The sequence below is a fragment of the Anolis sagrei genome, chromosome 5, assembly GCF_037176765.1.
Source record: "Anolis sagrei isolate rAnoSag1 chromosome 5, rAnoSag1.mat, whole genome shotgun sequence".
NCBI lineage: Eukaryota > Metazoa > Chordata > Lepidosauria > Squamata > Dactyloidae > Anolis > Anolis sagrei.
The window spans coordinates 7,197,024-7,211,005 of NC_090025.1; the positions used below are offsets into that span (position 1 = coordinate 7,197,024).

Here is a 13,982-nt window from a genome sequence, read left to right on the forward strand (position 1 = left end):
CTCCCAGCATCCCCTAGACCAGGCCCTTTAGGGGAAGAGGAGGATCCAAATGCACTGCTTCCAAGCTGCAAGTTTGCTTCTCCTTGGATTTCTCTGAGAGCATCCCAATCTGTACATATTTCCAATTTCCTATTCCTGGACTGCAACTCCCAGCAATCCTCCAGATAGATAAGATAGATAGATTAGATAGAGATAGATAGTAGGTAGATAGATCAATCAGGAGGAGTGCTGGAAGTTGTAATCCAAGTTTAGGTAGAGAAGGAAGAAAGGGGAGAAAGAAAAAAGGAGGGAAAGGAAGGAAAGAGGGAAGGAGAGAAGGAAGGAAGGAAGGAGAGAAGGAAGGAAAGAAGGAAGGAAGGAAGGAAGGAAGGAAGGAAGGAAGGAGAAAAGGAAAGGAAAAAGGGAATGAAAGAAGAAAGGAAGGAAGGAAGGAGAGAAGGAAAGAAAAAAGGGAATGAAGGAAGAAAGGAAGGAATGAACGAACGAGAGAAGAAAAGAAAAAAGGAATGAATGAATGAAGGAAGGAAGGAGAGAAGGAAAGAAAAAAGGGAATGAAGGAAGAAAGGAAGGAAGGAAGGAGAGAAGGAAAGAAAAAACGGGAAGGAAGGAAGGAAGGAGGGAGGGAGGGAGGGAGGGAGGGAGGGAGAGAAATAAGAAGAGAAAGAGGGAGGGAAGGTTGGCTACAGCAACGCATGGCGGGTACAGCTAGTTATTATTTAAAATCAAAGCACAACTTGGAACCTCTTCTAGTAGACTGTAGAAAGCGCACAACTTTCACTACTATTGCGCAATAGTATGGAATCCTGGGAACTGTACTTTGGAAAGGCATTGGTGCTCTTTGGTACAGAAGGCTAAAGACCTTGTCAAACTACAACAACTCCCAGGTTTCCATAGCATTGGGTTGTTGTAGATTTTTTCGGGCTATATGGCCATGTTCTAGAGGCATTCTCTCCTGACATTTCACCTGCATCTATGGCAAGCATCCTCAGAGGTAGTGAGGTCACCTCACTACCTCTGAGGATGCTTGCCATAGATGCAGGCAAAACGTCAGGAGAGAATGCCTCTAGAACATGGCCATATAGCCCGAAAAAACCTACAACAACCCAGTGATTCCGGTCTTGAAAGCCTTTGACAATACATTTTCCATAGCATTACTTTTGCACTTTGGAACTCTGCTTGCTGCGACTCAAACGAGCAGAGGATAATGAGAAAACTGAGCAGAGGAGAGAAACTGGGGCATTTTAAAATGATGCAAAAGTGCTAATTGGAACTGTCCTGCTGAATCAGGACAGTGGGAACATATGGGAACATATGGGATGCAGTGCAATTGCAATATATTTACGGGTGTGTGAGAAAGAGAGGGAAGCAAGGAAGGGATTCCTGCCTGGCATCATTAGGAAGGCTTTCCAGGCATCATTTGATCTCCGGCCCAAAGATTTGTCTTCTTTATTGGGCAAAAGGGAAGCCTCTGAATGGCCTGGGGTGATGCCAAGGGGGAAAGGGGGCCTTTTGTGAGTTGCTGGGCAGATTGGCACGACTCGGAGGCTCAGCGCTTCAGCCTCTGTGAATCGTGGCACAGAAGCAAAGGGCCGGGTCTTGGCACGGTCAGTAGGGCAGGCGTTGGGCGCGGGGTCAAGAACGGGAGAGTGGCGGGCAAGGCTCAGCCAGATTAGTGGGCATCAAGGGAGATAATCATTTTATACGACGGGGAATCTTCTGCTTTGTCATTGAAACCGGTTGCTGGCTTCTTTTGCGTAGTAACAGGTGGACCATCCACACTGAGTTCACTTTGAAACAGACAATGGAGATATAGATGATATAGATAAATATAGATATATGGCATCTGTTTTCAAGTTTCTTGACAATTTATGGCAAAAATAATGAATTTCATAGGTTTCCTTTAGACAAAGAATCCTTAGACATGCCTTTTCCAGGTCCTGCCTCTGATTGGTCTCCCATCCAATTGCAAACCAGGGCAGGACCTGCTTAGCATCAAAGATCAAACATGATCTGTACCCTTTTTAGAGTATTTAGGCCTGCTTATATAGGGTTTTCTTAGACAACAGATACTTTTGAGGTGAGTTGGTTTCCTTTAGACAAAGAATCCTTAGACATGCCTTTGCCAGGTCCTGCCTCTGATTGGTCTCCCATCCAATTGCTAACCAGGACAGAACCTGCTTAGCACCTGAGATCAGACAGAATCTGGTGCCTTTTGAGAGCATTTAGTCCTGTTTATATAGGGTTTTCTTAGGAAACAGATATTTTTGAGGTGTGTTGGCCAGTTCCTTATTGCAAAATATTGTGTGGTATTTGTTGGTTGCCTCCCATCCAAGTGCAAATCAGGGGTACTTCTACACTGCCATATAATCCAGATTATTAAATCTGATAAATCACATTACCTGCTTTGAAAGAGATTATATGAGTCTACACTGCCAGAAAATCCATTTCAAAGCAGATAATCTAGATTTTATATGGCAGTGTAGATGGGGCCCAGGACTGGCCCTTCTTAGCCTCCACATCAGATCAAATTTGTTGCTTTGATTGCAATTAGAGCACCTTACATTTTAAAAAAAACCAGATCTATTAACTATAAGCACAGACCTACAAACCAGCTGTTTCTTCCGAGTGTAATTTGAGCAGAACTAACCTGTAAATTCGAAAGCCAACATTGACACTGAAATTCAACACCGCCTGAGCTCTGCGAGTTCAGCATTTTCCCGAATGAAGCAAAGAGTGTTTGAGGACCAGGACATCCGTAGGGAGACCAAGGTGTTTGTTTATAAAGCTATTGTCCTCCCAACCCTGCTATACGCCTGCAAAACGTGGACTGTCTACAGATGTCACATGCAACTCCTGGAACTATTCCATCAGCGCTGCCTCCGAAAAATCCTGCAAATCTCTTGGGAAGAGAAGCAGACAAATGTCAGCGTGCCGGAAGAAGCAAAGACCACTAGCATTGAAGCTATGTTCTTCCGCCATCAACTCCCCTGGACTGGCCACGTTGTCCAGATGCCTGACCATCGTCTCCCGAAGCAGTTGCTCTATTCCGAACTCAAAAATGGAAAACAGAATGTTGGAGGACAGGAAAAGAGATTGAAAGATGGGCTCAAAGCCAGCCTTAAAAACTTAGGCATAGACACTGAGAACTGGGAAGCCGTGGCCCTTGAGTGATCCAGCTGGAGGTCAGCTGTGACCAGCAGTGCTGTAGAATTTGAAGAGGCATTAATGGAGGGCAAAAGAAGGAACATGCCAAGAGGAAGGTGCGTCAAGCCAAACCCGACCGGGACCGCCTTCCACCTAGAAACCGATGCCCCACTGTGGGAGAAGATGTAGATCAAGAATAGGGCTCCACAGTCACCTACCAGGAGTTGAGTGAGATGTCTGTAGATAGTCCACGTCTCGCATGTGTATAACAGGGTTTTATTTATCGTGCCATCAGCAACCATACCATTGTATTACATTTCTAACAGAACAAAACAAACAAACAGATAAAAAAACCCACAAATTTTGCAAACTTGGTAGTTGATTAAATGTCCTTTGACCAGTATCTGGCCACTTGGAGTGCTTCTGGTGTTGCTGCAAGAAGGTCCTCCATTGTGCATGTGGCAGGGCTCAGGGTGCATTGCAGCAGGTGGTCAGTGGTTTGCTCTTCTCCGCACTCGCATGTCGTGGATTCCACTTTGTGGCCCCATTTCTGAAGGTTGGCTCTGCATCTCGTTGTGCCAGAGCGCAGTCTGTTCAGCGCCTTCCAAGTTGCCTAGTCTTCTGTGTGCCCAGGAGGGAGTCTCTCATCTGGTATCACCCACGGATTGAGGTTCTAGGTTTGAGCCTGCCACTTTTGGACTCTCGCTTGCTGGGGTGTTCCAGCGAGTGTCTCTGTAGATCTAAGAAAACTATTTCTTGATTTAAGTCGTTGGTGTGCTGGCTGATACCCAAACAAGGGATGAGCTGGAGATGTCTCTGCCTTGGTCCTTTCACTATTGGCTGCTACTTCCCGGCGGATGTCAGGTGGTGCAGTACTGGCTAAACAGCGTAATTTCTCCAGTGGTGTAGGGTGCAGACACCCCGTGATAACGTGGCATGTCTCATTCAGAGCCACATCCACTGTTTTAGTGTAGTGAGATGTGTTCCCCACTGGGCATGCATACTCAGCAGCAGAGTAGCATAGTGCAAGGGCAGATGTCTTCACTGTGTCTGGTTGTGATCCCCAGGTTGTGCCAGTCAGCTTTTGTATGATATTGTCTCTAGCGCCCACTTTTTGCTTGATGTTCAGGCAGTGCTTCTTGTAGGTCAGAGCACGGTCCAGAGTGACTCCCAGGTATTTGGGTGTGCTGCAATGCTCCAATGGGATTCCTTCCCAGGAGATCCTCAGAGCTCGGGATGCTTGTCTGTTCTTAAGGTGAAAGGCACATGTCTGTGCTTTAGATGGGTTGGGGATCAGTTGGTTTTCCCTGTAATAGGCAGTAAGAGCACCTAGAGCTTCGGAGAGCTTCTGTTCAACCATCTCAAAGCTCCCTGCTTGAGCGGTAAAGGCAGGATCATCAGCATAGATGAAACTCTCTGTCCCTTCTGGCAGTGGCTGGTCATTTGTGTAAATGTTGAACATTGATGGAGCGAGCACGCTCCCCTGAGCTTTATAAACAAGCCCCTTGGTATCCCTACGGGTGTCCCAATCTACAAACACTCTCTGCTTCATTCGGAAAAATGCTGCACTCGCAGAGCTCAGGCGGTGTTGTATTTGAGTGTCAATGCTGACTTTTGTGGAGAGGTGGCTGCCAAGGGAGCGGAAATGATCCACAGATCCACAATCGGTTCATGATGAGGTTCACACAGCAAGAGAGAGATTTGAGCATTTCCTCTCTCCTTTTATAACCACCTGGTAGCTTGTAATCGGTAAGGGACAAATGAATGATGCAACCTCTAGTCATAAACCTCACACAAATATGACTCTTCCATTTTTGCCGGTTGTTTAGATATTTCATCTTAACCTTCTCACTCATTGCACAAGTGTGTTATCACATGTCCCTCAGAACTGTATTTTACACATAGACTCAATGCTGATGCATTTCTAACACAAGGTATATGAAATATAAATTGTTTAGACTTGCATCCCATCTCATCATGTAGATAATATTCCAAAATTCAAGATGCTTCTGCATTACTCAATCCGCCTAACCACACAAAGAAACTCAAAGGATCTGGGAAGGAAAAATCTGAAAGGGTGGAGTTGAGCTGCAACCCATATAATAAAAGGTTGCAAAATCCTGCCATGGTTTGGTTATTACAGTTATTATGTCTTTACAACCCAACCGACAGGCAGCCCAATTAGCAGTGCAATTAGCAGCGCTAATTAGCCTTAATTAACTCTCTTGAAATGAGCAAGAAGTGGCTTTTCTCAGATTTGGGACTAACCAGGGGCATCAAACGGTGGCTCGTGCCCTACATTATTTTAAATACCGTCTGCAAAGCTACCTTCAGGCTACATATACATGAAACATAAATACCTTTTGCATTAAGACTTGGGCCCCATCTTCAATTTATCTCATGATGGAGATGGAAATATTCCAAAATTCATTAAAAATCCAGGAAAGTTTCCTAAAGTAAAGTTAACACAAACCTATAAACATACACAATGAATGAAGATGAAAACACCCATATTGATGACAACATGGGAGAAGATAACATCAAAATGACTATAACATTTCAGGCAGAAATTTATTTTTAATAGTCATAAAGAAAAAAGAAGCATTTAAATCAAATAAATATATTATTATCATTACTATACATAATATAAATAAAAAATAAATACAATAAAATAAAATATAAAATGCAATAAAAATAAATAAAAATAAATAGGAAAAGGTAAAGGTTTTCCCCCTGACGTTAAGTCCAGTCATGTCCAACTCTGGAGGTTGGTGCTCATCTCCATTTCTAAGCCGAAGAGCTGGCATTGTCCATAGACACCTCCAAGGTCATGTGGCCAGCATGACTGCATGGAGTGTCGTTACCTTCCCGCCGGAGCGGTACCTATTGATCTACTCACATTTCCATGTTTTTGAAACGCTAGGTTGGCAGAAAATAGAAATAAATAAAAATACAATAAAAATATCAGTATTAATAAAAACATGAGAGGATAAAATCAAAATGACTATTTATTTATATATAATAATTATATTCTTATATTCATATATAGCATTATATACTCTTAATATAATATAGAATATATATATATACTTTTATTCTCCTTAAAATAAGATAGAAATAGAAATTATATATATATATATATATATATATATATATATATATATAATTATTTTAAGGAGAAAAATAGTATATACAAACATACACTATTGTTCTTAAAATTATATATATATATATATATATATATATATATATTCTTAAAATAATAATCATACTATTATTCTTAAAATAATATAAAAATAATATAGAAATAGAAATAAATTATATATATATATATAATTTATTTCTATTTCTATATTATTTTAAGAATAATAGTGTGTGTGTGTATATATATATATAATTCCCCTTAAAATAATAATCATCACACTATTATTCTTAAAATAATATAAAAATAGAAATTATATATATATATACTATTATTCTTAAAATAATATAGAAATAGAAATAAATTATATATATATATCTTAAAATAATATAGAAATAGAAATTATATATCTTCAAATAATATAGAAATAGAAATAAATTATATATATATATAATTTATTTCTATTTCTATATTATTTTAAGAATATAGAAATAGAAATAAGTTATATATATATATATATAATTCTCCTTAAAAGAATAATTATCATACTATTATTCTTAAAATAATATAGAAATAGAAATAAATTATAATATAATATTTATTTATTTGATCAGTCATATGACCAAAATTATATATATATATATAAAATTCTCCTTTAAATAATAATGATCATACTATTATTCTTTAAATAATATAGAAATAGAAATAAATTATATATATATATATATAAATATATGTCTGATTCTTCTAAAAATAATAATTATCATACAATTATTCTCCTTAAAATAATAATTATCTTACTATTATTCTTAAAATAATATAGAAATAGAAATAAATTATATATATATATATACTATTATTCTCCTTAAAATAATAATTAACATACTATTATTCTTAAAATATTATAGAAATATTAATAAATTATATATATATAATTCTCCTTAAAATAATAATTATCTTACTATTATTCTTAAAATAATATTGAAATAAATTATATATATATATATATATAATTCTCCTTAAAATAATAATTATCATACTATTAGTCTTAAAACAATATACAAATAAATTATAATAATTCACATACTATTATTCTTAAAATAATATAGAAATAGGAATAAATTATATATATATATATATATAATTGTCCTTAAAATAATAATTATCATACTATTATTCTTAAAATAATATAAAACTAGAAATTATATATATATATATATATATATATATATATATATATAATATGACAATTATTATTTTAAGGAGAATAATATATATATATATATATACACGCACACTATTATTCTTAAAATAATATAGAAATAGAAATAAATTATATATTTATATATATAATTCTCCTTAAAATAATAATTATCATACTATTATTCTTAAAATAATATAGAAATAGGAATAAATTATATATAATATAATATTTATTTATTTGATCAGACATATGACCAAAATTATATATATATACTATTATTCTCCTTAAAATAATAATTATGTTACTATTATTCTTAAAATAATGTAGAAATAGAAATAAATTATATATATATATATATAATTCTCCTTAAAATAATAATTATCATACTATTATGCTTAAAATAATATAAAAATATAAAATAATATGGAAATAATATTAAAATAATATAGAAATAGAAATAAATTATATATATATATATACTATTATTCTCCTTAAAATAATAATTATCCTATTATTATTCATTGCTATTCCTTCCGTTGCTAAGCAACGTCCAGAGTGACAACAAAAAAAACCACCAAGGGGCGGGGCATTCCCGTTGCCGGGCAACGGTTGCCAAGAGGGGCGCGCCAGGTTGCTAGGGGGCGTGTCCAAAACCTTGAATTGGCTCCTCCCTTTCTTTTTCTTTCTCAGTCTACTGGAACAGCTGGTCTTGTTGGACTGTACCATTGTAAAATAGTTGAAGGGGGGTAGGGGGACAGAAGAATTACTTCCTGACTGGATAATTTAATAAAGAAATATACCTAAATTCATAGTGTGAAGGTTAAATTAGTCCTAATTAACGCCTAAGAGTTTGAGAGGGTCAATTAGGACTTTTTGATTCATTTCCCTTTGTGCTATATTTTGCTGTCTGCCCCTCCAGCTGCTGAGGGAATGGTTCCTCCCGGCGTTCTCCCCTGTTGGAAGGCGTTGCTGGTGCAGAAGCCAGGCGGCGGCGGAGGAGGAAGGAGGCAGAATGGCGCTGCTCCTCCCACCCAGGAGCCCCTTCCTGCACTTGAACGGCCCCGCCAGGAGGGGGCGCGCCAAAGCCCAGCCCATTGTCAGGTCAGCTTCCGGCTGCTCTTTCTCTCTATGGGGGGAATAGCCTCAGAGGGAGAGGATTTAAAGGGACAGTACCCCAATAAAGGAAAAGGGGGTGAAATAGATTTTGGGGGTGGGATTGAAAGATAGGCCTTTGTTGTTGTTAATTGACATTTTTGGGGGAAATTAGGGGAGCCTCTATTTAAAGGGACAGGATGTAAATAAGGGGAAGGGGAGTATTTAAAGGGACACTACCCCAATAAAGTAAAAAGGGGGTGAAATAGATTTTGGGGTGGGATTGAAAGACAGGCCTTTGTTGTCGTTAAGTGACATTTTTTGGAGAAATGGGAAATTAGGGGAGTCTCTATTTAAAGGGACAGGATGTAAATAAGGGGAAGGGGAGTATTTAAAGGGACAGTACCCCAATAAAGAAAAAGGTGGTGAAATAGATTTGGGGGGTGGCATTGAAAGATAGGACTTTGTTGCTGTTAATTGACATTTTTGGTGGAAATTAGGGGAGTCTATTTAAAGGGACAGGATGTAAATAAGGGGAAGGGGAGTATTTAAAGGGACAGTACCCCAATAAAGAAAAAGGGGTGAAATAGATTTGGGGGTGGCATTGAAAGACAGGCCTTTGTGGTTGTTAATTGACATTTTTTGGGGGGAAATTTTGAAATTATGGGAGTCTCTATTTAAAGGGACAGGATGTAAATAAGGGGAAGGGGAGTATTTAAAGGGACAGTATCCAAATAAAGCAAAAAGGGGTGAAATAGATTTTGGGGGTGGGATTAAAAGATATACCTTTGTTGTTGTTAATTGACATTTTTTGGGAAATGTTGAAATTAGGAGAATCTCTATAAATAAGGGACAGGATGTAAATAAGGGGGAGTATTTAAAGGGACAGTACCCCAATAAAGAAAAAAGGGGTGAAATAGATTTTGGGGGTGGGATTGAAAGACAGGCCTTTGTTGTTGTTAAGTGACATTTTTTGGAGAAATGGGAAATTAGGGGAATCTCTATTTAAAGGGACAGGATGTAAATAAGGGAAAGGGGAGATAAAAGGGGGAATATTTAAAGGGACAGTATCCAAATAAAGAAAAAGGGGGTGAAATTGTTCTGGATTTTGGAGGGTGGGGATTGAAAGTTAGGCCTTTGTTGTTGTTAATTGACATTTTTGGGGAAAATGTTGAAAGTAGGGGAGTCTCTATTTAAAGGGGCAGGATGTAAATAAGGGGAAGGGGGAGATAAAATATTATTGCTATTGTTGAATTGGGGTGGGGTCCCCCTTTTCAGAAGTAGGGATGTCAATGAGGGGATAGATAAGATGTAACTTGGCCTGAAAGGTTGGGGGATTCAAATAGAGCCCCCTTTTGCCATTGTTAAATACATTGTTATATTGGGGAGGGGGTCCCCCTTTCAAAAAGTGGGGGTTCCCCTTTGTCAGTGTTGAATGTAGTTAAATTTTGGGGTGTCAGTAGTAGGGGTGTTAATGAGGAGAAGGGGATAGATAAGATGTAGGTTGGGGGATTGAAGGATAGCCCCCTTTTACCATTGTTAAATATAATGTTATATTGAGGAGGGGGTCCCCCTTTCAGAAGTTGGGGTGTCAATGCAAGAAGGTGATAGATAAGATGTAGGTTGGCCTGAAAGGTTGGGGAATCGAAATAGAGCCCCCTTTTGGCAATATTAAATATACTGTTATATTGGGGAGGGGGTCCCCCTTTCAGAAGTAGGGGTGTCAAGGAGGAGAAAGGGATTTATGGGGGTTGTCATTGTTAGATATAATGTGGGTTAGGGGATTGAAGGATAGCTCCCTTTTGCCATTGTTAAATACAATGCTATATTGGGGAGGTGGTCTCCCTTTCAAAAAGTGGGGGTTCCCCTTTGTCAGTGTTGAATGTAGTTAAAGTTTGGGGTGTCAGTAGTCGGGGTGTCAATGAGGAGAAGGGAATAGATAGTTGTGGGTTGGGGGGTTGAAGGATAGCCCCCTTTTGGCAATGTTAAATATGCTGTTATATTGAGGAGGGGGTCCCCTTTCAAAGATAGGGGTGTCAATGAGGAGAGGGAGATAGATAAGATGTAGGTTGGCCTGAAAGGTTGGGGGATTCAAATAGAGCCCCCTTTTGCCATTATTAAATACAGTGTTATATTGGGGAGTGGGTCCCCCTTTGTTAGGATTGAATGTAGTTCAATTTTAGGGTGGGTCTCCCTTTCAGAAACAGGTGTGTCAATGAGGAGGAGGAGATAGGTGAGATGTTGGTTGGCTTGAAGGAGTTGGAGATTGAAGGATAGCCCTCTTTTGACAGTGTTAAATATACTGTTATATTGAGAATGGGGTCCCCCTTTCAGAAGTCGGGGTGTCAATGAGGAGAATGAGATAGATAAGATATAAGTTGGCCTGAAAGTATGGGGGATTGAAAAAAACCCCTTTTGCAATTATTAAATAATGTAATTTACATTGGGGAGGTGGTCCCCCTTTCAGAAGTAAGGGTGTCAATGAGGAGAATGGGATATATGGGGGGTTGACTTGAAATGTAGCCCCCTTTTGGCATTGTTAGATATAATGTGGGTTGTGGGATTGAAGGATAATCTCCTTTTGCCATTGTTAAATATAATGTTATATTGGGGAGGGGGTCTTCCTTTGGAAAAGTGGGGGTTCCCTTTTGTCAGAGTTGAATGTAGATAAATTTTGGGGTGCCAGTAGTAGGGGTGTCAATGAGAAGAAGGGGATAGATAAGATGTGGGTTGGGGGATTGAAGGATAGCCTCCTTTTGCCATTGTTAAATGCAATGTTATATTGGGGGGGGTCCTCCTTTGGAAAAGTGGGGGTTCCGTTTTGTCAGTGTTGAATGTGGTTAAATTTTGGGGTGTCAGTAGTAGGGGTGTCAATGAGGAGAAGGGGATAGATAAGATGCAGGTTGGGGGATTGAAGGATAGCCCCCCTTTGGCATTGTTAAATGCAGTGCTATATTGTGAAGGGGGTCCTCCTTTGGAAAAGTGGGGGCTCCCTTTTGTCATTGTTGAATGTACTTACATTTTGGGGTGTCAGTAGTAGGGGTGTCAATTAGGAGAAGGGGATAGATAAGATGTGGGTTGGGGGATTGAAGGATAGCCCCCACTTGCCATTGTTAAATATAATGTTATATTGGGGAGGGGTCCTCCTTTTGAAAAGGGGGGTTACCTTTTGTGAGTGTTGAATGTAGTTAGATATATTCAAATTGGGTGGTGTCCTACTTACAAAAGTGGGAGAAGGAGATAGAAGGTACATTGAAGGTGCTGCCCAATTTTGTGTGAATATTGAAGGATCCCCCTCCCCTTTCGTTAGTGTTGGATATGTCATGTTAAATTGGGGGAAGGTCCCCTCCTTAACAAGTGGGGAGTATAAATGTGGGGGGAGGGTAATGGTATAATGATTATTTTGAAGGATTTGGGGGTTTTATTTGTCGTGTCAGAACAGAACAAAGCAAACAAACAGACAAAATACAAAACTTGTGAGTTTGGTAGTTGGTTAAATGTCCTTTAACCAGTATCTGGCCACTTGGAGTGCCTCTGGTGTTGCCGCAAGAAGGTCCTCCATTGTGCATGTGGCAGGGCTCAGGTTGCATTGCAGCAGGTGGTCAGTGGTTTGCTCCTCTCCACACTCGCATGTCGGGGATTCCACTTTGTGGCCCCATTTCTTGAGGTTGGCTCTGCATCTCGTGGTGCCAGAGTGCAGTCTGTTCAGCGCCTTCCAAGTCGTCCAGTCCTCTGTGTGCCCAGGGGGGTGTCCCTCATTTGGTATCAGTCATTGGTTGAGGTTCTGGGTTTGAGCCTGCCACTTTTGGACTCTCGCTTGCTGAGGTGTTCCAGCGAGTGTCTCTGTAGATCTTAGAAAACTATTTCTAGATTTAAGTCGTTGACGTGCTGGCTGATACCCAAACAGGGATGAGCTGGAAATGTCTCTGCCTTGGTCTTTTCACTATTGGCTGCTACTTCCCGGCAGATGTCAGGTGGTGCAATACTGGCTAAGCAGTGTAATTTCTCCAGTGGTGTGGGGTGCAGACACCCTGTGATAATGTGGCATGTCTCATTAAGAGCCACATCTACTGTTTTAGTGTGGTGAGATATGTTCCACACTGGGCATGCATACTCAGCAGCAGAGTAGCACAGAGCAAGGGCGGATGTCTTCACTGTGTCTGGTTGTGATCCCCAGGTTGTGCCAGTCAGTTTTCGTATGATACTGTGTTTCTAGCACCCACTTTTTGCTTGATGTTCAGGCAGTGCTACTTGTAGGTCAGAACATGGTCCAGAGGGACTCCCAGGTATTTGGGTGTGCTGCAATGCTCCAGTGGGATTCCTTCCCAGGTGATCCTCAGAGCTTGGGATGCTTCTCTGTTCTTGAGATGAAAGGCACATGTCTGTGTTTTAGATGGGTTGGGGATCAACTGGTTTTCCCTGTAATAGGCCGTAAGAGCACCTAGAGCTTCGGAAAGCTTCTGTTCTACCATCTCAAAGTTCCCTGCTTGAGCAGTAATGGCACGATCATCAGCATAGATGAAACTCTCTGGCAGTGGCTGGTCATTTGTGTAGATGTTGAACATGGATGGAGCAAGCACGCTCCCCTGAGGCAGGCCGTTCTTCTGTTTCCGCCATCTGCTTCTCTGGCCCTGAAACTCAACAAAAAAGCTCCTGTTTTGTAGCAGGTTTCCTATGAGGCGGGTGAGGTGGTAGTCCTTTGTGATGTTATACATTTTTCTCAGGAGGAGGCGGTGGTTCACAGTATCATAGGCTGCTGACAGGTCTATGAAGACAGCTCCTGTGATCTGCTGCCTTTCAAAGCCATCTTCTATGTGCTGAGTCAGGTTCAACATTTGCGATGTGCAGCTTTTGCCTTTCCTGAAGCCAGCTTGCTGTGGGATCATACATGGGTCTATTTTTTCAGTAACTTCAGAGGTTGAGATAGGACGGGATACAAATATCCGAAATAATAAAAAGTAAATAATTGTTGGAAGGAATATCATGATAAATTGGATTGGGAGATTGGGGCTCAATGCTGTGGGGTCCTGGGAGTTGTAGTTTGGTGAGGCAGCACGCTCTCTGGTTTGGAAGGCGAAAGACTTGGGTGATGGTTGGAGTTTTTATGTAGATATCTATTGTCAAACTTCACCTCCCAGGGTTCATGGTACTTTCAAGTGAAGTCAAACTGCATTAAGTCTACAGTGGAGATGCGTCCTACGTATTCCAAAGGCCCAAAAGAGGACTGTATGGCTTTGGAAATATGCATGGAAATATACTCTTTGAAGGCCATAAGTGGGAAGTGTTGGGGTGTCTGTGTTGATTACTGGGTGTTCTGCTAGTGTCGTGGGAAGCCAGTGGTCTTTTCTGAAGTTGCATTGTTTTCACCTTGCAAATCAGAACAGAGACTAAATTGTGAAT

At 40.0% G+C, this 13,982-nt stretch overlaps 1 protein-coding gene across 2 annotated transcripts in view; it reads left to right on the forward strand.

The window, feature by feature from the left end:
• Positions 1 to 8,463: 8,463 nt before the first annotated feature.
• The window catches only part of DNAAF9 (dynein axonemal assembly factor 9), a 160,982-nt gene continuing 155,463 nt past the window's right edge, over positions 8,464 to 13,982 (forward strand). For both annotated transcript variants that reach the window (XR_010909988.1, XM_067468543.1), the window contains exon 1: positions 8,464 to 8,591. Coding sequence is in view for 1 of the 2 variants with exons in the window: in XM_067468543.1 (XP_067324644.1) it covers positions 8,503 to 8,591 (89 nt within the window). In the remaining variant the exon portion in view is untranslated. The remainder of the gene's footprint in view (positions 8,592 to 13,982) is intronic.